This window comes from Hyperolius riggenbachi, chromosome 12 (assembly GCF_040937935.1).
Source record: "Hyperolius riggenbachi isolate aHypRig1 chromosome 12, aHypRig1.pri, whole genome shotgun sequence".
NCBI classification, from domain to species: Eukaryota; Metazoa; Chordata; class Amphibia; order Anura; family Hyperoliidae; genus Hyperolius; species Hyperolius riggenbachi.
In genome coordinates, this window is record NC_090657.1 from 148,911,352 (window position 1) to 148,931,721 (window position 20,370).

The 20,370-nt window shown below is 41.9% G+C and overlaps 1 protein-coding gene across 1 annotated transcript in view; it reads left to right on the forward strand.

The window, feature by feature from the left end:
* LOC137542216 (protein-glutamine gamma-glutamyltransferase 5-like) overlaps positions 1-18,534 on the forward strand; it is a 66,495-nt gene extending 47,961 nt beyond the window's left edge. The window contains exons 10-13 of the mRNA XM_068263961.1: positions 3,248-3,655; positions 9,036-9,196; positions 14,796-14,929; positions 16,538-18,534. Of these exons, the coding sequence (XP_068120062.1) occupies positions 3,248-3,655; positions 9,036-9,196; positions 14,796-14,929; positions 16,538-16,685 (851 nt within the window). The 3' untranslated portion in view covers positions 16,686-18,534. The remainder of the gene's footprint in view (positions 1-3,247; positions 3,656-9,035; positions 9,197-14,795; positions 14,930-16,537) is intronic.
* The last annotated feature ends 1,836 nt before the right edge of the window (positions 18,535-20,370 follow it).

The window sequence follows — 20,370 nt, forward strand, 5'->3', positions numbered from 1 at the left end:
TAGTATACAAGTAAAGAAGTTTGTTGGCCTGCTACCAATTTAAGAGTTGATTATGCTTTCACTCCAAGTAGAAGTTTGCTTTCTTTCACGACGCCCAGGCTCATCCCCACATTCAAGTTGTAACCTCAAACTAGTCTCAGCTGGAGGAGAGGAGTGGTCATGTCTTTATTGCATAATGTTTTTATAAAGCAAAGTCAGAAACATGACCCTAGTATTTCACTATAAAAGCATATTCAAGTATTATGTGATGTATAAATTGTGTGATATAAATCGTAAACTGAGCCCAGCAATGGTAGAGTAGTGTTTAAAAAGTACAGTATAGACAATAATGGGTATTAGTGTAAAGCACAGGTGTCGAACGCCAGCCCTCGAGGGCAGAGGTTCTCACACATTTTCAGCGCAGCTCAAACAAATTGATGAGACTTAATTAGGAAAGGTGTGGTTCATCAGGTAGAACATGCTTCTTTATTTCTCAGTCCATCCTAAACACTGGCATGGATTTGGCCCTCGAGGACTGTGTTTGACATCTGTGGTGTAGTGGAAAGGCTCTGGATCCCATAGAGACCTCCCGATTCTGTCTTTGTGCCCTCGTTCCACTGCTGCCCCATGTTTAAATTTATACGCCTTTAGTACTCTTCAGCAGACTTACTTGTACTGTGATAAAACACCCGAAATACCAGTTTTTGCTGTTCAACTGCCAATAGAGAATTTATTTCATATGCACAAATGAAGAGAATCCAATTAGGGCCTCACAAAAACAAGCAGCCAATAGGCTGGTAAGGCCTAGACATTTAAAGCTAACACCCTAAAAACAGCTATTTCACATGTGCAACTAATCCTGTGTGGAATACACTTAGCACATATAACCTGAAATCCAAGCAAATGTCTGCTCGTCTATTACAATCACAGGCTGCAATCTTAGCCAATTTTAGACCCCCAGACATGCTAAGGACCAGTATACCTGTGAAAAAAGTATACTGGTCATATATATGCTGGTCAAGCCTGCGTCATATGCTGCACCCACTGCCTCTTGCCCTATGCCTGCCGTTCATTTGCTGTGCAGACCGAGGCCATCTTGAAAGTTAGGGATGGCGTCATCGCATGGTCAATAGGCCGGCCTGTATGACTTGGGACTCTGGTGGATATTAACACCCTATGTGCCAACACGGGGAGCCACCTAATGGCAGGACGAGTTTGTCGAAATGTGGTGTGTTATCCTGAACTACTTCCTGGATTGGTAACTATATAATGGTCTGCAACAGATTTCTGCCGCATACAGTCACTATGAACTGTATAATCTATGGACATTCCTGAAAGCGCTTATATATCCCATATCAATGGAAATTTGCTATACACGGTGCATGTCGACCATATGCATTACTGACATGGTTTGGAACTGTAATAGAGTGATGCACAGGCAATGTATATGACATGCTATTACTAACCAATGTGGATATCTGAGGCATATGTTCGGTGGAAAACTCTATTGGAACTTTCCCTTTTTTCTTGTTGGAAGCAAGACTTGGAAATACGGCTGGCTTACTGAAAGGGTTTTTTTTTTTTTACAATGTACAGATTTTTGCAATCATATTCCTAGCATCGGTTACTGAAGACATTCAATCGATAGTGTTTAACCGCTTGAGGACCACAGGCTTACACCCCCTAGTGACCAGGCCATTTTTTTTTACAATTCAGCACACTGCACCTTTAACATTGTGCTGCATGGCCATACAACTTAGTACACAAATAAATCTTGCCCCCTTTCCTTGCCATCAACAGAGCTTTCTTTTTTTTTTCATTCATTTAAATGTTCTTTTTTTTTAAAATAAAAGTCATTTTTTTTCCTTCCCACCCTCTCTTCCTCCCACCACGAGACCCAATTAGTGTGATCGTCTCTCATAGGCATCAGCTCCACTCAGTGCCTGCTAACTTCCGCCCCCAGGACTTGACACCAATCGGCGTTAGGTGGTCCTGGGGCTGCCAGCCTCCCGATATCAGAGATATCTATTATATGATCCACTTTGGTTGTATGTGCAGATGGATGGATGAGTGGCAGGGCCGTATCACATCATAGGGGTAGATGGTGTTTCTTTTTAACAGCTTTTTCACAAGTATACTGTTCCTTAGCATGTCTGCGGGTCTAAAACCTGAGGCAAAAATAAACAAATGAAATAAACAATTGTATGTATGTTCCTTCTCCTAAAAATGACTTTTTAAGATATTCCACAGTTTAATTTTATGTTTATATCTACTTTTTAAGTTTTGTTTTATTGTTTTTGCTCAATGACACACTCATTGAAGTATGCCAGAGCTAAACTATATCAACTATTAACCCTTTTTATCTATTTCCTGCACTCAGAAGCCTTTTCTGCTAGGAAAGTGTTTTATAGTTGGAATTTCTTATCAGTGAGGGTCACACTGTAGTCACTTCCTGTCTGAGTCAGGACTGAGTCAGCCACTTACATACCTGATATTTAACTCTTTCAGGCAGGAAAAAAAAAGGTAACACAGCATAGTTATTTGTGTGTTAGACACTGTACATACCCATGTCTATCTCATCATGTCACATGTCACCTTGGGTATCCTTTAAGATTGCAACCGGTAATTGTACTAGACGAACAGACGTTTGCTTGGATTTCAGGTTATATATGCTAATTGCATTTCACACAGAATTAGTTGCATATGTGAAATAGCTGTTTTTAGGGTGTTCGCTTAAAAGATCTAGGCCTTGCCAGCCTATTTGGCTGATTGTATGTGTGAGGCCCTATTTGGAGTCTTTTTTGTAGATATATGTATGCAACCCTTTAGCTAATTATACATATTGAAATAAATTCTTCATTGGCAGTTGAACAGTAAAAACTGGTGTTTGCAGTGTTTTATGGTGTTTACCAGTGTTAGTACCTGCCTTGGGTGCATACAGCTATACACTTTTTAGTTTAGGTTTACTTGTACTGCGGATGTGTGAGTCCGGACAGAGTACATATTCGCTCCTCTTTGGAGACGTGAGTACTTCCAAAACCTGCATGAGGATTGCAGGTTGAATAACTTCAACGGGGGGACAACTGGAGTGAGAACCAAGAAGGCTCTATGGGATCCAAAGCCTTACCTCTACATAGGTAAGTAACTATTTTTGTGGTTCGCTGCAGGTTTACCTTACAATAGGCAGCAAAGGACAAAATTATTTGTGACCTCTTAATATCTGTTATTTTTGTTATGATTAAATGCTTGTTTTATTTTCTTTAATAAGGAACCCCTGAAGAAAGAGAAATATTTCACAAAGCTTTGGCAAGACTACAGAAGGGAAATCTAATGATAACTCAGAATGGTGGTACACACTATAGTAATACCAATGGCATTGCTACTAATGGGTTTTCCCCTGACCAAGAGCACCATCTACAAAATGGATCCATCGGTACCTGGGTACATGAACACAGGAATCCTCCACTGCAAGATGCAAAGCTGGTCCTGAAGTTTAAACTGATGGAGTCTCCTCAGCTGGGACAAACTATAAACTTGGTCTTACAGGCTGGTAACTTGAGAACAGTTCCTAAGACTTTGAAATTGTGCTTTAGCGCGCAGTCTATGAAGCACACAGGGAAACCTGGATACCAGTTCTGGAAGGACTCCAAGTACATTGATCTGGAACCCAAAGAAGGTAATGTAAAGTATAAATACCAATAACATTTTAATTCACTTCAAAAATACTGTTTAAAATGGAGTGGAACTAAACTAAACAAAAATGGGAGTTTATATGTATGATTGCTTTTATAACATAACATGCACCATCAACATTTTATTTAAGAAATACATGTTAAATTGTGGAGGCATTAATCGGAGTTAGGGAGCAATTATTATTACTGATGCAAGTAGGCAAGTGGTAGGGTTAACCACTCACCCGCTCACCGGTAATTCATTAGTCGTCAAAAAAGTTTACCTTTATCGGTAAAAACAGCCACTTCCATTTTCCCTAAATTTTCCTAAAGATCTGTGCCTTCCCCCCCCCCCCCCCCCTCCACATTGCTGCTGTCTGCCCACAGTTTGTTAGCCACCAATAGGCTGCAACTGCCTAACTGGGGCAGGCCACAGCAAGCAGGTGGTGGTGGCCACAGAGTGTTTTTTTTTCTTCTTTGAGGAAGAGGTAGAGTTTCTGACATCTAATGGATTATGGGCGAGCACGTGAGTTATTAACCCTACCATCCGCTGAGGCTCTGTATTTTTCAGCAATGATCCTCTTTAACAGTTTTTAAAAATGTTGTCTATTATAGTAAGGTCCATTGTTAACTCTTGAGCACACCTGCACTGACCAAAAAAATACTTTGTGGCCGCTGGCTACCATGCCCCATAAACTCCATGGCCCTTGAGCTGTGCTGGTCTCCTCTCCATCTTGCAACTTTTTGTCCCCCATTCTTCTGTGAAGACCATATGCTCTGTCCACTCGTGCACCCACTTAGTGTACAGGACCCTCAGCCAGAAGCATCCAAAGGTTTATGGGAGCAAGGAAGAAGCCACATGTATGGCAACCAAGCATATTTATTTTTAGTTCAGGTACTGTTGAAAAAAAAATATAGGTTCCCCCAAAGTACCCCAATATACATGGCTGATTGTCCACTGATTCAATTTATTTTAAATAATTAAAAAGCTTGTAGATAACCAAAGATAATTGTGAAGGTCCTGATAATGACATCCTTGGGGTCCCGCTGCACTATTCTTGCCTGCTGTCTGGTGGAGCACAGGACTACAGCCCCCATGATACCCATCAATGGTTGCTATCCCTATCACAAAGGTGAATCATGGGGGCTGCTGCCCATTTTATGAGAACAGAAGCAGTAGATTTGCAGCCTCCTGTTACATCTGGTATTGTCCTCCCAACACCAGATGCGCTACTTTATTGATTTTTTTTTGAGCAGGAGAATAAAATATAGTACATTACTCACAAGGAAATGTACAACAATACCACAGTGTAACTCTACCCATATATATGGATACAACATATCTAGGGTTATGTTTTGCCCAGAATTCCTCTTAAAATCTTGAACTTATCCATGAGTATATATGCTATCAATATTTTATCACAGAGGCTGATTAAACAGTACAGAGAAAATAGTGTCACAAATTTCCCATAATTTTTTACATCTCCACATATTCTCTTCCAGAATAAAGGGAAAAAAAACACTCTACTTTCTGTTCCTTAAGGCTACTTTCACATTAGGATGTTGCGGTTTGAAGCAACGTTAAAGTCACACCGCAAAGTAACAACGCCAAAAAGTCGCAACACCACGTTGCCAACGCATACAGCATGTACAGTAGAAAATACAGGCAATGAAGAGTATGTCACCAAGTGTTACTGAGCTTGTGCAAACAGTCTAACGCAGCTAAAAACGTGTATAACGCATAGCATGCAGCACTTTCATTTAGCGTGCAGCGTTAGACACCAACGCAACGTCTGCACTATGAACAGGGCATTGATTTTTCATTGCTGTGAGTTATTCTGCGTTATATGTTGTTCTAACGTGCAAATAACGTCGCACTGTGAAAGACCCCTAAATCATCATTTCGTAATCTAAATTTTAAACATGGAAAAAGTTAAAGCGGACCCAAACCAAACATTTTTTTAAATTAAAAATATTTAGTTGCACCACTCTGACACATACAAAGATAAATAAACACTCCTTGAAACCTATGAGAATTTCAGTGCATGATTTTAACCCTTCTCTTTCCATAACTAGGGTTATTCTGGGGGCAACCATTAGCAATTCCTTCATTGCCGGACACCATATACTCCACCAGTTTGCTGGATTTTGTCCCGGCAATTTGAAAGGAAGGGAGGGGTTTCACCAATAAATGTAAAATATTTTATATTTGTCATCATGCAGCTGAAAAAAGGCAGCTATTTATTATTATAATTTAGAAAATAGATTTTATTTCTGAAATCTTGTATTTTTAATTTAAATCTTTAATTTTAATTGGGTCCACTTTAAATGTCTTAAATGAAGATTTCATTTTTATTAGGAGCTAGTTTGTGGTTTGCCTGGCAAGCTTTGTGATGGCAAAAAAAAGTTTAATTCTAATGCCACGTTGGAAATATAAAATGGATCAACAAAACACAATAGCACCTAGTTATCAGCCACCTAGCTTAAAGATTCAACTTTGGCAATGCAATAACATTTGTAAAGTGTTTTTTTCCCATAGGACTCACTGTTAGGCCCCTTTCAGATAGACGGCTGAACTGCGGGCTTGCTGAGCAGTTCAGCCTCTTGTCTGCCACCCACCAGTGCAATTTAAATGTGTGGTTGTAACACAACTGTATGAGAGTCAAGCATTGACACACAGTGGTGTTAGTGGGCGGCAGACGGACGCTCACATCCAACTCCGTGGGGGGCTGTCTGTACAGTGCAGGTACCAGGTAATAAAAAGCGTTGGCCGAAGCAGGAGAGCATCTGTCAGGCGGTGACTTCACCGCTTGTCAGCTGCCCGTGTGAAAGGGCTTTTACTGATCTGTTTTCTGCAAAAGTAAAGTGGCACTCTCTACTGCTCAAAACACTTTGCAGAGGGAGCTAGAAATACAATATTTGTAATAGTTCATGTTCCTGATGAAATGAATAAAACTTTAACGGGTTCTGTGGGGGAACCTGGGGATAAAAACCGCCACTTACCTGGGGCTTCTATATTCCCCATGTGGCAGTAATGTCCCACGCCGTCCTCCTCCAATCCGCCGTTCCCAGCCGTCCTCCTCCGATCCGCCGTTCCCCACCGCCGGCCCCGGTCTAGCGCATCACGCCGTCAAACAGCGGCTGCGCGGCCGCAGCCTGCTTGCTCCCGCTCGCGTCATCGGAAGCTTACTGCGCAGGCGCAGTACAAGAAAACTTCGTACTGCACCTGAGCAGTAAGCTTCCGAGGACACAAATGGTAGCGCACATTATTTGGCTATGCCAGACGAATAATGCCCGGTGCTGGCGGCAGGGAACAGCGGATCGGAGGATGGCGTGGGACATAACTGCTACATGGGGCAGATAGAAGCCCCAGGTAAGTGGCTGTTTTTATTCCCAGGTTCCCCCACAGAACCCCTTTAACAAAATGGACGAAAGATGATAAATAAAACATATTCTAAAAACACAATGTACATTTCCTGTAAGCGCTTCCTTGTCACAGTAAGTAGTAATTACTAAATCAGCTTCTTTTTCAAAAGAAAATATCCATCGCTAGTTACCAGTCATGGTATTATAGTATATTGATCCAGGAAATTAATCTTGGCATCTGTCCCTACTTCTCCAAGGGCCTTTGCTTCCTCTTCCTCTAGACTTTAACTTTTGCACTTTGAATCTAAACGACATTTGTCTTGGACATCTGTGTCCAAGTGACACATAAAAATGTAGAGAAAATGTGAATAAAGATTTGAAATAACAAGACAAGACAAATAACATTTATATTGCGCTTTTCTCCTGGCAGACTCAAAGCACTTGAGCTGCAGCCACAAGGGCACGCTCAGTAGCAGTGTTAGGGAGTCTAGCCCAAAGACTCCTCATTGAATAGGTGCTGGCGTACTGAACAGGAAGAGCTGAGATTCGAACTGAGGTTAGGCAGACAGTGCTTCAATGCATAACGCACATTTTATGAGTGTGAACTGCAGTGGACACTGGCCATAGACATTATTACAAAGGCTGCTTGCAGCGAGTTAGAATTCCATGACCTGTTACAAGGTTGTACTGTGAACAGCCCCGTAGGATTGTATGGGCAGTGAGCTGGCATGCAGAATTATTCTGAAGCGCAACTGAGCAATGTTAACTAGCCCTCTAACCTTAATAAAAAATTTGGCTGGCAACTTAGAATGTGTTTTAGATTTCGGCCCCTTATGTGATTGAGGTTGACACCCCTGCCCTAGACCAAAGAGACACATGGACAAAACTTTTAAAGGACAGATCCATCACTGTCTTTTAAACCCTAGACCGGATGCAGGTAACAAGCAATCAGCCGTGGATGATGTTTTCGGTTTATTTCCTTCCTTCGCTTCCCATATCTATGGTAAATTACATATATACCGCTCAGCTAAGCCAAATGTGCATGACTCTCACTTTATGGCTGCAAACTGTCAGCCCAAATGACCACAAATTATTGAAAAATTGTGTTTGTATGGAATTCAAGAAAGATGACTGAGGACCAACTGGCACATTATCCAAACAACCAGACCAGGAACGAAGCAGGGCGTGACTATAGCAGTAATGCTATAGATCACGCACGGATAATTCGGGGAACCGGCGATGGCTAGACCCCAAATTACTTCTCCCTCGGAGTTGTGATGACTCGGATGGGGAATAGTATTTAACACCCCCCCCATTTGTGCGGCAGCAGGGTGAGTCATCATTTGGCTCAGCCTGGGAAAAAAAAGAGCGCCAGAATTCCATGTACACGACCGGGAATAGATATATGTTTATATTATGTACTCGTGTATAAGCCTAACTTTTCAGCACAAAAAAAGTGCAGAACGGATGGTGGAACAGGTTTTGTTACTGGCAGAGGAGCATGAGGATTGTGCACTAGTGATCCTGCTCTTGCCAGCTGGCTCCCTGCTGTGTCTGTGCCCTGCGCATCCCATGCAACCTGGTGTGCAGAGTGTGCTGCTCAAGACTACCTGTCCCCTGTCTTGTGCAGCGGAGCATGCAAGCAACATGTTAGCAGTGCAATGATCAGGGATTTTTCCTGTGTGGCAATCGCTGTGTCTCATATCTATGAAACCATCTAGTGGCGTCTTAAGACACAGTTGCATCATCCCTTGGGGCTCATCTGGCTATGGGGAGGAGGGGCTGACTTTTACTGGGGGGCACATCTGGCTACTGTGGAGGGGGCTATACTGGGGAGGGGGCTTATACAGGAGTCAATCACTTTTTCCTGGTCACCGAGGGAAAAGTGGATACCTTTACGTGCATCAGCTATATGCGAGTATATATGGATATATTTGAATGTGTGTACAAGTAAAATTATATATTGATTCTGCAATTATGAAACCTAAAGGCCTGTTTTAATGTTCTTCTACTCTGCAGAAAAGTGGATTTTGTTAGAGATTCCATTTGCACGATATGGGAAGCATCTTGATGACAACAACCTGATAAGAGTGACGGCTGTCGGGGAGCAGAATGTGACCTGGGAAAAAGTCCTTGTAGAGAAAAATATCAACCTGGCTACTTCACAAATCCAGATCAATGTATGCTTAATCTGTATTGACATTTATTTCATGAACACGGACACTGACTGACAGAAATATTGCTATTGCACATGCAATCTAGTAAAGTCTGAAATACAGAATTAGGCTGTGGTTCACACTCTACTGGATGAAAAAAAACATCCTAAAAAACGGACCCGTTTTCTGTTTAAAGGGACTCTAAACAGTACATGGGGCTTCCTCCAGCCCCTACATGCTCTTCTTCCTTTCTGCAGTCCCACTGTCGGCTCCGGTAATCCGGCGACTTGGCGCATACCCGTCGCGTCGTCACACCGGTCACCTTAAGAGTGCATGCATGTGCAAGACTCAGGCAGCGTGATGACACGCATGCGGTGTGAATGTGCGACTTCAACCGATGTCGCCGGATTACCCTATGGGGGGGGGGCGCTGGAGAAAGACCAAGGTAAGTCCCTTTAAACAGATCAGTTTGTTACAGTAACAAAAGGTTTTCATCATTTGTTTTCGGTTCATTTTTGCATCACCATCCACTCCGTACCTTATCATTCCCCCACTGCATAGAGGAAGAACGCTGCTATACATATCTGAGAGCCCCATTGGAAGCATCTGGCTCTTATTTGCTTGCAAAACACCAATGGGATTTCTCCTTGAGCACCATGGAGGGTTTTCATTGGTCTACCACTTAGAGAACCAATGATAATCTGCCCTGGGGAGAGATGATTGCCATTGGTCTATTTCAAACCAACTGTAGCCTGATGCTTCTGATAGGGCTATCAGATCTGTATACTGGCGCTTCTTCCATGCAGTGGCAGCGGAATACCTGAATGGGCGACAGCAGGTGAGTGTGCACAACACTTATGCAGCAACTAGCTCATAGGCTAGCATTGATTTCATCGCCATCCGCTTCTTCCGGCCAATCCAGAAAAGCTGTACAGGCTTGCACTCCACTCACGGATTGAACTAATCCATTCCAAATGGACTAATGTGCTACTGCTTTGCATAGGACCCAATTGCATTTGTTCCATTTCATTTCACTAAACAGAACTTTTTTTGTGCCAATGTGAATCTGGGTTTAGATTAATTGCTGTACACAAGAAGACCAACCAGGATATAAAACGGATTGTGGTCATGCTGAGATACACATTTTAAATATGTATAATACGAATATTGCACATGTCACAGAGGAATGATTCCTTTGGCCACTGACCATTATGGCAGTCATTAAAATCACATCATTATTGCAAATGGGTGGGTCGCTTGGATTGTGACCCCGATAAAAAGGATTCTCCATCAAACCAGGTTTCCTTTCTGTAAAATGTATGTAATTCAAATTCCTCAAAACTTAAAGGACAACTAAAATGAGAGGGATATGGAGGTTGACATATTTATTTCCTTTTAAACAATGCACATTGCCTGGCTGTCCTGCCTCTAATACATTTAGCCATAGACCCTAAACAAGCATGCCACATGCTTGTTTCGGGTGGTTGATTCAGATGCTACTGATGCATGAAAGATCAGTAGAAGGCCAAGCAGCTGTACTCTTTAAAAGGAAATAATAATAAGGTCAGCCTCCATATCCCATACCCCAGGGGTCTTTTAAGCAAAGACATGATGGATGTAATACAATTGTAAATAGTAGGTCTCTGGACTCTATAGTAGGTGGAATATGGAGGCTGCCATGAGTATTACTTTTTTTCTGCATGTTTGACTTTATTCTGCAACTTTGTATTTGGTGGAAGTTGTACATTACTGCCTCCTCTTATTCAGGCAGTCATGATGGCACTTGGCTCTGCACTGTGCGGTTGGTGCTCTGCACTGTGTGGTTGTTTTTCTTACCACACCGGCTCTGCGCTATGTGGTCAGTGTTCTTACCACTCTGGCTCTGTGCGATGTTGATCGTGTTCTGCGCCGTGTGGTTGGTTTTATTACCACACTTGCTCTACACCATGTGGTTAGTGCTCTGCACTGTGTGGTTGGTGTTCTGAGTCGTGTGGTTGGTGTTCTGCGCCGTGTGGTTAGTGCACTATGCCATGTGGTTAGTGTTCTGCTCCTACTTCCCCTTCTTCTGCCATCCCTTTAAAAGCTCTTGTCTGCCATCGACCTCTAGCGTTACTGCATGGCATCTTAAGCAGTACCACTGATGATCCAGTAAGGAGGAATCTCAGGAGGCCTCAGGCTTGCACTAAGGTCCTCTCAGGGGAGTATTTAAATGTATATATATATATATATATATGCATATATACACAGTATATAATGAGATATCTATAGATCTACACACACCTATACACACACACACACAACTACACACACCCACACCCACACACCTACACACACACACACACACACACCTATACACACACACACACACACCTACACACACACCTACACTCACACACACACACACACACACACACACACACACACACACACACACACACACACACACACACACACACACACACACACCTACACACACACAATGTATTACCTTTTAAACAATGGCAGTGAGATCACTGCCATCACTGGAGCCTGAAGCTGTGTCACTTTGCACTGCTCTGATCACACTGATGGACCCCTTATCGTGAAACGTCGGGTAAGCCAACCCTCCACTTTTTTAATGCTCAAAAGTCAGCTTATCCGTACTGATATGCAGTGCATTGTTTGTAAAGAAAATAATATCCTCTCCTGCCATTTCTACATGCTTGAAGTGAGCATGATATCAGCAGAGGACAATTATTCCATGCAGCCAGCAGATCGCAGAGAAGAAAGATGTGTATGAACAGTGAGGCCTAAGCAGCTAGGACTTTCCTAGGAGAGCAGGGCAGTTATGCTGAACAATGAGGAGACAGTAGAGCAAGGGGTATTCCTGAGACAAGTTGAAGCAACGCTGTTAATTGGTTCCTCATGGGAATGCACAGTTCTTCACACAATGCACTGCTGCATGAATATAGGTGTGTGAAGCAAAGCATTTGTAAGCTTAGACGATTTAATGTACTGAATATTTGTTCTGTGTTCCTCGCTACCTTAAAGTTTACCCGAGGCGGCACAGGAGGTGCAGATGGGACACAGAGCCATATTCCCTGCTGCATGATAAGCCTCTGTGTCCCTACCGCAACGCGCTACCACCCCCGATGTTTGCCATCGTGCAGCAGGTCGACAATCTTGAGGGGAAGGTAGGAGAGGTATTCCCTGCTACCCACTGGGCAGCTCTGCCTCTCCACCGACGCTCCACCCACCGCTCCTCTGCCTCTGCATGAGACACACAAAGCGGAGCTACCAACGTCGTGACCCCAGGGGTCACAGAAAACACAACCAAGGGGTTACAGACCGCAGTAGTGGTGGAGATTGCAGCTACCTGATCTGACCAGCCCCCTGGATTAGGTAGTGTACTTTTTTTTTTGCTAATCCCCACCTCGGGTTCACTTTAAACAAAGTAAGAAAAAGCTATTTTTGTGAAGCTGTAAACTGCTTAGCTAAGCCTAGACCACTTTCCTCCCTCATATCTCTTCTCGCTCTAGGAAAGTGTAGCACTCATCATAGGTATGGACCAATAAGGAGGAGTGAGACTAGCATAACATACTGCCTCAGGGTGACAGCGACTAAGGGCCTTTGCCCACTAACTGTTTCAATCTGAAAACAGATCACACACAATCTGTCCACACTTTGCTGATCACAAGAGCATTGGCATTATCATTGCGATTGTGGTGCCCCATTCCCATTGATGCAATTCTATTTTGCCCTAAAAACATAGTGCATGCTGCATTTCTCTTGTGTTTTGGTTAAAGTCCATTAGAGATCAAGAAAACAGCATACCAAACATGGTGTTATGCACCATTCATGCCATTTCCCAGTTTACATCGTCAGAAACATGCAAACACAATGCCACCAAAATTAAAACGTTGGGTAAAAACCACACTGAAACACACAGGAACTGCTCAGCGTAAAATACAAAAATTGCACTTGTGCCTCCGATGGCAATTTTCAGTGGAAAAGGGCCCAAAAGTTTAATCTGCCACTTTGCAATAGATGACTCAATATCAAGAAAGTCCTTTGTTATCTTGGTAAAATGTGGACTCAATATCACCTTGCAACGTCAATCTGCACTTTGCAAACCTATTTTACCACATATATATATATATATAAAAAAGGCATAGGACACAAAGGTATCATTTTGCCCCCATACAAAGGATTGTAAAGACCTTAGTTCTGAACATACTGTATGTTAGGATACAAAAGGAGCCACTGAGTTCACTACCAAAAATAATATAATAAATGGTCAAAGTTTGATCCAGACATTTTATCACATTGTCACTTGATAGTCTTTTGTAGCTTGCTGGTCTTATTGTGGCAACTAACAAACCAACATTTTTCATCCAATTTTATCAAATCTATGTAGTATAAGGGTAAGTGAATATATTGAATGGATAATGTAGGAAGTTCCCTTATATTACATAGAAATAGTAAGATTGAATGAAAAAAGATTGGATCATTAGTGGCCACCATAGGTTTACATACTTATGTAAAAACGATTGCTAACGGCATGTATGTTTTAATGATAGATTAAGTATGAGGACAATAAAAAAAATGTTTTTCAACAAAGAAAACGTTATTGAAGCACAGAAATATATAATGCCAGCATATATTGAGAATGAATTCAGGAATACTGTCAACTATAACAGTTCACAAGAATCTTCAGCATATCACATAACATGCAGTGCTTCACAAAAACAAATAAAAATAGAAAGATGGTGAAATAGACATAAGATAGGTATTCTCCCACTATATGGGAGTAAAACAGGCTAGTACAAGAGGCAATACACATATTTATTTGAGCAATTTAAATATAAATGCCACAACAGATTCGTATAACAGTAAAGCTTACATTATATTTACTCTTCAGCACCTCGATTCAGGATGACAATATCCAAGACCTAGGCAATATTATTAGTTAGCGCTTATCCCATAAAGCATGGAATTAAGACCATAAAAATAACAATCAAAATTTTAATAATTAAGAAAAAACATTTTATAACAATACCATTTTTTTTTCTTTATTTAAAGGGACTCCGAGCTCACGAAAAAAAGAAAAGTTGTACTCACCAGGGGCTTTCTCCAGCCCAGTGCTGGTCGGGAGGTCCCACGCCGGCGTCCTGGCTCCTCTCCTTCTCCCCGCTCCGGTATAGCTGACAGGCCGCAGCCCGGGCGACACTCGGTGGAGTGTCGGGCTGCAGCTTCCGCGTATGACGCGGATTACGTCACACGCCGGCCGGCGTGAAAGTACTGCGCATGCGCGATTAAAGCACGCATGCGCAGTACTTTCACGCCGGCCGCCGTGATGACGCGAGGCGGCCGGCGTGTGACGTAATCCGCGTCATACGCGGAAGCTGCAGCCCGACACTCCACCGAGTGTCGCCCGGGCTGCGGCCTGTCAGCTATACCGGAGCGGGGAGAAGGAGAGGAGCCAGGACGCCGGCGTGGTACCTCCCGACCAGCACTGGGCTGGAGAAAGCCCCTGGTGAGTACAACTTTTCTTTTTTTCGTGAGCTCGGAGTCCCTTTAAGCATTATCAAAGACATGACATGTCTTACGTATTTTATAACTGCTATTTTTTTATTTCCTGTAGTTTATGGGTCCTGTTGCAGTGAGCAAGCCATGCAAGGTGCACCTCACCTTCTCCAACCCACTGGAAGAAGATATACAGGACTGTGTACTGGTGATCGAGGGTAGTGGATTGCTGAAGTCTCACCTCAAATTACTGTAAGTGACTGTAAAAAAAGAGACAATTGAAAAAAAAAAACAGTTCTGCTTAAGGGCCCATTTATTTAGGTAGTTTGAAAGGGTTTTTGGAGACAATCCCTGCTACTTACTGCCCCCCTCCTTTTTTTTATAAAAAGATTGGCTCAAGAAAATAGTTTTTGAATATTTTAAGCACAACTGACTAAATGTGGCCTAATATTTACCAATTTATGCTTTTGTGGCAGTCTACTCTCTGCAGATCAATCTCATTGTTGGCAGCATGGCCAGCCGGTATCTGATTTTCGAATGTGGGTTTTGCATTAGCTTCTGATATTCTGGAAGTGTGGGTACCTCCCGATCTATGGATGGCCCAGTTCCATAAGTCCCTTCCACCATAAGCAAACCTTCTCATTGGCAAATGGCTAAGACATGGCGTTTGGCGCCTCCTCTTTCAAGGGCGGAGTTGATTCACAAAATGTAAGTGATTTATACCATGGAAAAGATTACCTCTACCTCCCTCAGAGAAAATACTGCTACTTTTGAAAAGATTTAGGGTCCCTGGTCGGCATAAAAAAACATTTTCTTAGTGTTGTTATGACCACTAATGCCATATTTTGTTGTTGCTACCTATTGGTTTAAGTGAACTATTTCAACTTTGCAACATTTTGAAAAAATAGTTGTAAATAGTGTTATAGTTGTAATAGTGTTAAAAAGTTGTAAAGAAAAAAAAGAATAGCTCAGTTCACACTGCAGTGATTGTCTGGTAAATGTCACTTGGAACATTTGATGAGTGGCCAGGCCCTAACTAAAATATTTTTGGAGGTGGAAAAATAAACCCACACAAACATACAAACTCCATGTTGACACAGTATAGGTCAAGAGATACAAAAAGAGTACAGCTTATGTCACATAAAATTGCTGTAAAAAAAAAAGATAAATGTGGCCACACACCATACCATTTTTTTATTTTGATTCGATTTGAGCATTTCGATCCAATTTTCCTATTGATTGGAAGTTTTGATCAGAATCTTCGAGGTACCAACACGTATTTTTGAGATTGCTGCAATTTCGGAATAAAAGATCGTAAACTCCCAAAAAATTGGTTGGTTGGAAAAATTGAGAGACAACTTTACTGAATAGTTACATACATTTTTTCTGGTTGAATACAATTTTACAATCCATCACACACACCATACAATTCTTGATAAAATTAGGCTGACTTTTCCAATATGTCCAATCTAAAAAAATAAATAAAAAATTTGATTGGCTTTCTAAAAAAACTTTCGATTTTTGGGGACAACTGATCATTTTTATCGAATTGTTGTAAAATTGGGTCTTTTAATTGTATGGTGGGCGGCCACCTTAAGGCCTCTTGCACACTACATGCGATTCAGATTCTAATTTTTAATCGATTTTCACATGTGATTCAATCCGATTTTTAATCAGTACTGCATACATGCTGCGTTTTTTCTGCGTTTTTCTTTTGATAGCATCCAGGGAGAATCATAATCGCAAATCGGATTTGCAGTGTGCAGGGAGCCTAAGGGAGGTTTCAGATTCAACATGGCCAGCAATAGTTTCATATTTCTGTAATATACTTAAAACAACATTGTACTTTCTTTTGCTCAGGGTGGGTACCATGAAGAAGAAAGAAAAATCCATTCTGGAATTTGATGTGGTCCCCTACAAACCAGGCCTCAAACAGCTTCAAGTGAATTTCAAGAGCAACAAGTTCCGAGTTTTGAAAGGCCACAAGACGGTTATAGTAAACCCATGAGACAGCAGAGCATGTGCTTTGAAAACAAAATATTTCATCTAAATATAAATCTGAATGGGACTTTGCCAGCTGAATGGGGATAGACAATGCAGAAACCCCTTTAGATGTCTTTCAAATATTCTGATTGGGATGTGATAAAGAAATGGGCCTACGTTAGGTACAACAAATTAAGAATTCTAACATCTAACCCCCAACATACCTCTTCAAATAGAAACAGTAATGTAACAGAAAGCCACTTACGTGATACATAAAAGGAAGCTGAAGTGAAAATAAATTCATTATATAATAATGTGTATTTGTAGTACAGATAAGAAATAGAACATTAGTAGCACAGATATAAGTCTCACATTGTTTCCAGTACAAGAAGAGTTAAGAAACTCCAGTTGTTATCTATGCAACAGAGCTTCTCTGTGCTCACCGACCCAACTTGGTTCGGCTGCAGTGCTGTTTTCTTAAGCATTTCTCTCAACCGGTCTCGCTGTTTCTTGTTTTTTTAAGGTTTTACTGCAGGGGAGTTCAAAGGGTCATTAGCTCTGCTCTGTTTCATCATTTAAAATACAGAGTGTAGTTTGTAAACTACAAATAATAGAGAATAATGCAATACTGTTTACAAAAAAAAAAGCCATATAACAGAAAATAAAAATACAAGACTTTTCTTTATTACTAATGTTCTATTAATTATCCGTACCACTCATACAATTCATTATACGTTTTTTTTTCGCTTCAGTGTCACTTTAAACAAGGTATTAAGCTCAACGACAGTTAACATTATTAGATAAAAAGTTACAAGTTTATTGAGTTCGAAAAAATTGAAAAAAATGGCATAAGTGTGCCCTGAACACATTAAAAACAACGAGGTGACTTCTCCTAATGATTAATTGTCTAAAAAATAAGTACGCATATGGATATAAAAAAATAGTGGTCACAGAACAATTAAATTATATAAAATATATACATCGACAAGGTATCTCAGTGTAGTGTATTAAAATTCAGGTTATATAACATGTCTTGAGGGAGTTCAATGTTCAGGAACAAAAATAAAAAATGAATTACATCTTCAAAATAGAAGGTACAGTAACAACAATATGGCATTCACAAAACAAGACGCAGATTGCTCAAGCGCGCATGTGTATTGCAGAACAACTGATGGCAACTGGACATATCACCTGGCAAGACCGTAGAACAGGCCGGGCATGTTTCTACCTATTTATGTTATCAGAAATACATGCCACTTTCAAAGCAGATACAGATAGATATTTCAACATTCAAATCATTTCAGCATTTACCAGTATATTTTACATCTTCATATTTTAAATGATTTCCCTTTTACTTAATATACTCAAATTTAGCTATAGTTTTACAAAATAAAAGAACTACCGTATTTACTCGCAAGTAAGCCGAATTTTTTACCTTACGGAGATAGGCGAAAATAGCCGATCTCCGTCGGGTCCGCTCTACTGCGTATGCGCAGGAGACTTGCGCCTGCGCAGTAGAGCGGGCCGACAGCGATCGGCTATTTCCGCCTATTTCCGAGGCGGAGAGCCGATACTGCGCCTGCGCTGGTGCCGGGAAGGTAAATATTTCAGAAGTCAGCTACAAGCAGGAATCACAACTATATAACAACTTGATGTGTTTCATGAAGCAAAGGTCACTTCCTCAGGAACTCGGACATGATGTTACTCATGGCTCAGTTTAGTAAGTAAGTTGGGAATCATAGTGGCCTTCAATTATATTATTGTTTCTTATGGTATTGTATCACATGAATTAGAAATTAATGAATTGAATGCGGTTTGTATATAAGATGTTGTACTAGTCCTTGTGTTTAATAAATAAATATATATCTATCTTACTTTATTTCTGAATTTATATAATTTTCTCATTTGTACCATGAGCACAGCTTACAGAAAGCTTCTTGGCAGGATGGATGCCTTTTGTACATTACTCTGCACAGCACAGCCTCCCACCATCAATATTTTCTCTGTATGGAATATCTCCTATACACTCTGGTCTATAAACAAACAGGCTAGGAAACTTCATATAAATATTAGTAGATAATATATTTCTCCTAAATACTTTTTTTTCCTCGAAGAAAATTCATGTTGAGGTATGTGGTCCATTTGATCAAAGACCAGTTTTAAAGGGACCATGAGCAGTGCCGGAGTTTAACCACTTGAGGACCCACCCTTTACCCCCCCTTAAGGACCAGCGCTGATTTATGTGATCTGTGCTGGGTGGGCTCTGCAGCCCCCAGCACAGATCAGCTGGCATGCAGAGCGATCAGATCGCCCCCCTTTTTTCCCCCCTATGGGGATGATGTGCTGGGGGGGTCTGATCGCTCCTGCTGGTGGCATGTTGCGGGGGGGGGGCACCTCAAAGCCCCCCTCCGCGGCGACATTCACCCCCCTCCCTCTCCTACCTGCCCCCCCCCCCGGTGATCGGGGCTGCACAGGACGCTATCCGTCCTGTGCAGCCTGTGACAGGATGTCGGCTGTCACATGGCGGCGATCCCCGGCGCCGTACAATGTAAACAAAGGAGACAAATGTCTCCTGGGTGTACATTTAGTCTGCGAGCCGCGATCAGCGGCTCGCAGGCTATTCACGGAGACCCGCTCCGTGATCTAACAGGCAACAGCTGCTCGCGCGAGCGGCCTTTCCTGATTAATTAGGGAGGCACCTGGTCCTCCAGCTACCACTTTGCCGCCGCACGGTATGAGTGTGCGGTCGGCAAGTGGTTAAAAGAGTACACTTACCTGGGGCTTTTTCCAGCCCACCGTAGGCGGCGAGGTCCCCCGGCGTCCTCCTGGCTCCTCTCCGTGTGCCTCCGCCGGCCCCCGTTACCGACGATACCCAGGCCGGGTTTTGGGCTGGCTCTTCCTGGTTCCTGACGCTCGTTATCATCACGGCTGCCGCTTCGCGTTATCACGGTGGCCGGAGTGATGACGAGAAGCGGCCGGCGTGATGACAGTGAACGTCAGGAACCAGAAAGAGCCGGCATGACACCCGGCCTGGGTGTCGCCGGTAACGGGGGCCGGCAGAGGCACACGGAGAGGGGCCAGGAGGACCTCGCCGCCTATGGTTTTGATTGGCTGGTCACAATCATGTGATGGTGTCTCTTTTCTTCTTGTGGTGGTTCAAACAGAATGAAAAGAGACATGAGACATGATCATATGTTCATGACGAGGTAACCCACAAGCTGGTAAACCAATCACCTGATCAAAATGATGACATTTTCCTTTATGAATTTTCCCTTCTACAAACTGTTTGAGGTTGTGACATACTACTTTTATGGCCTTTTGAGAACAACTGTGCCATCATTAAGAAGTGAACATTTTCATCAGCTGTTTTGAAAGTTCTCACCCAGATTCAATTTACAGTCAAAAGCAAATCATAGCAATTATAATATTTAACAGACAAATCAAACAATCACATGCCTGCATCTATAAATATTTTCAGAAATAATAACACTTCAGGATCACCCATATTAAAATGTACGGCCTTTCTATGAATGCTAGTCTTATCTACATAGTTGGGACTTTTCTCCAAAGAAAATGTATCCAAAAATCAGTTTCTAAAAGTTTTACTGCTGCAATTTGAGCAATTTGAGATAATTTTTGGTTGAAAAATTCAGAAAATTTTTTATTTTTTATTTTTTTAAGCATATTCAATTTTTATGAAAACATACAAA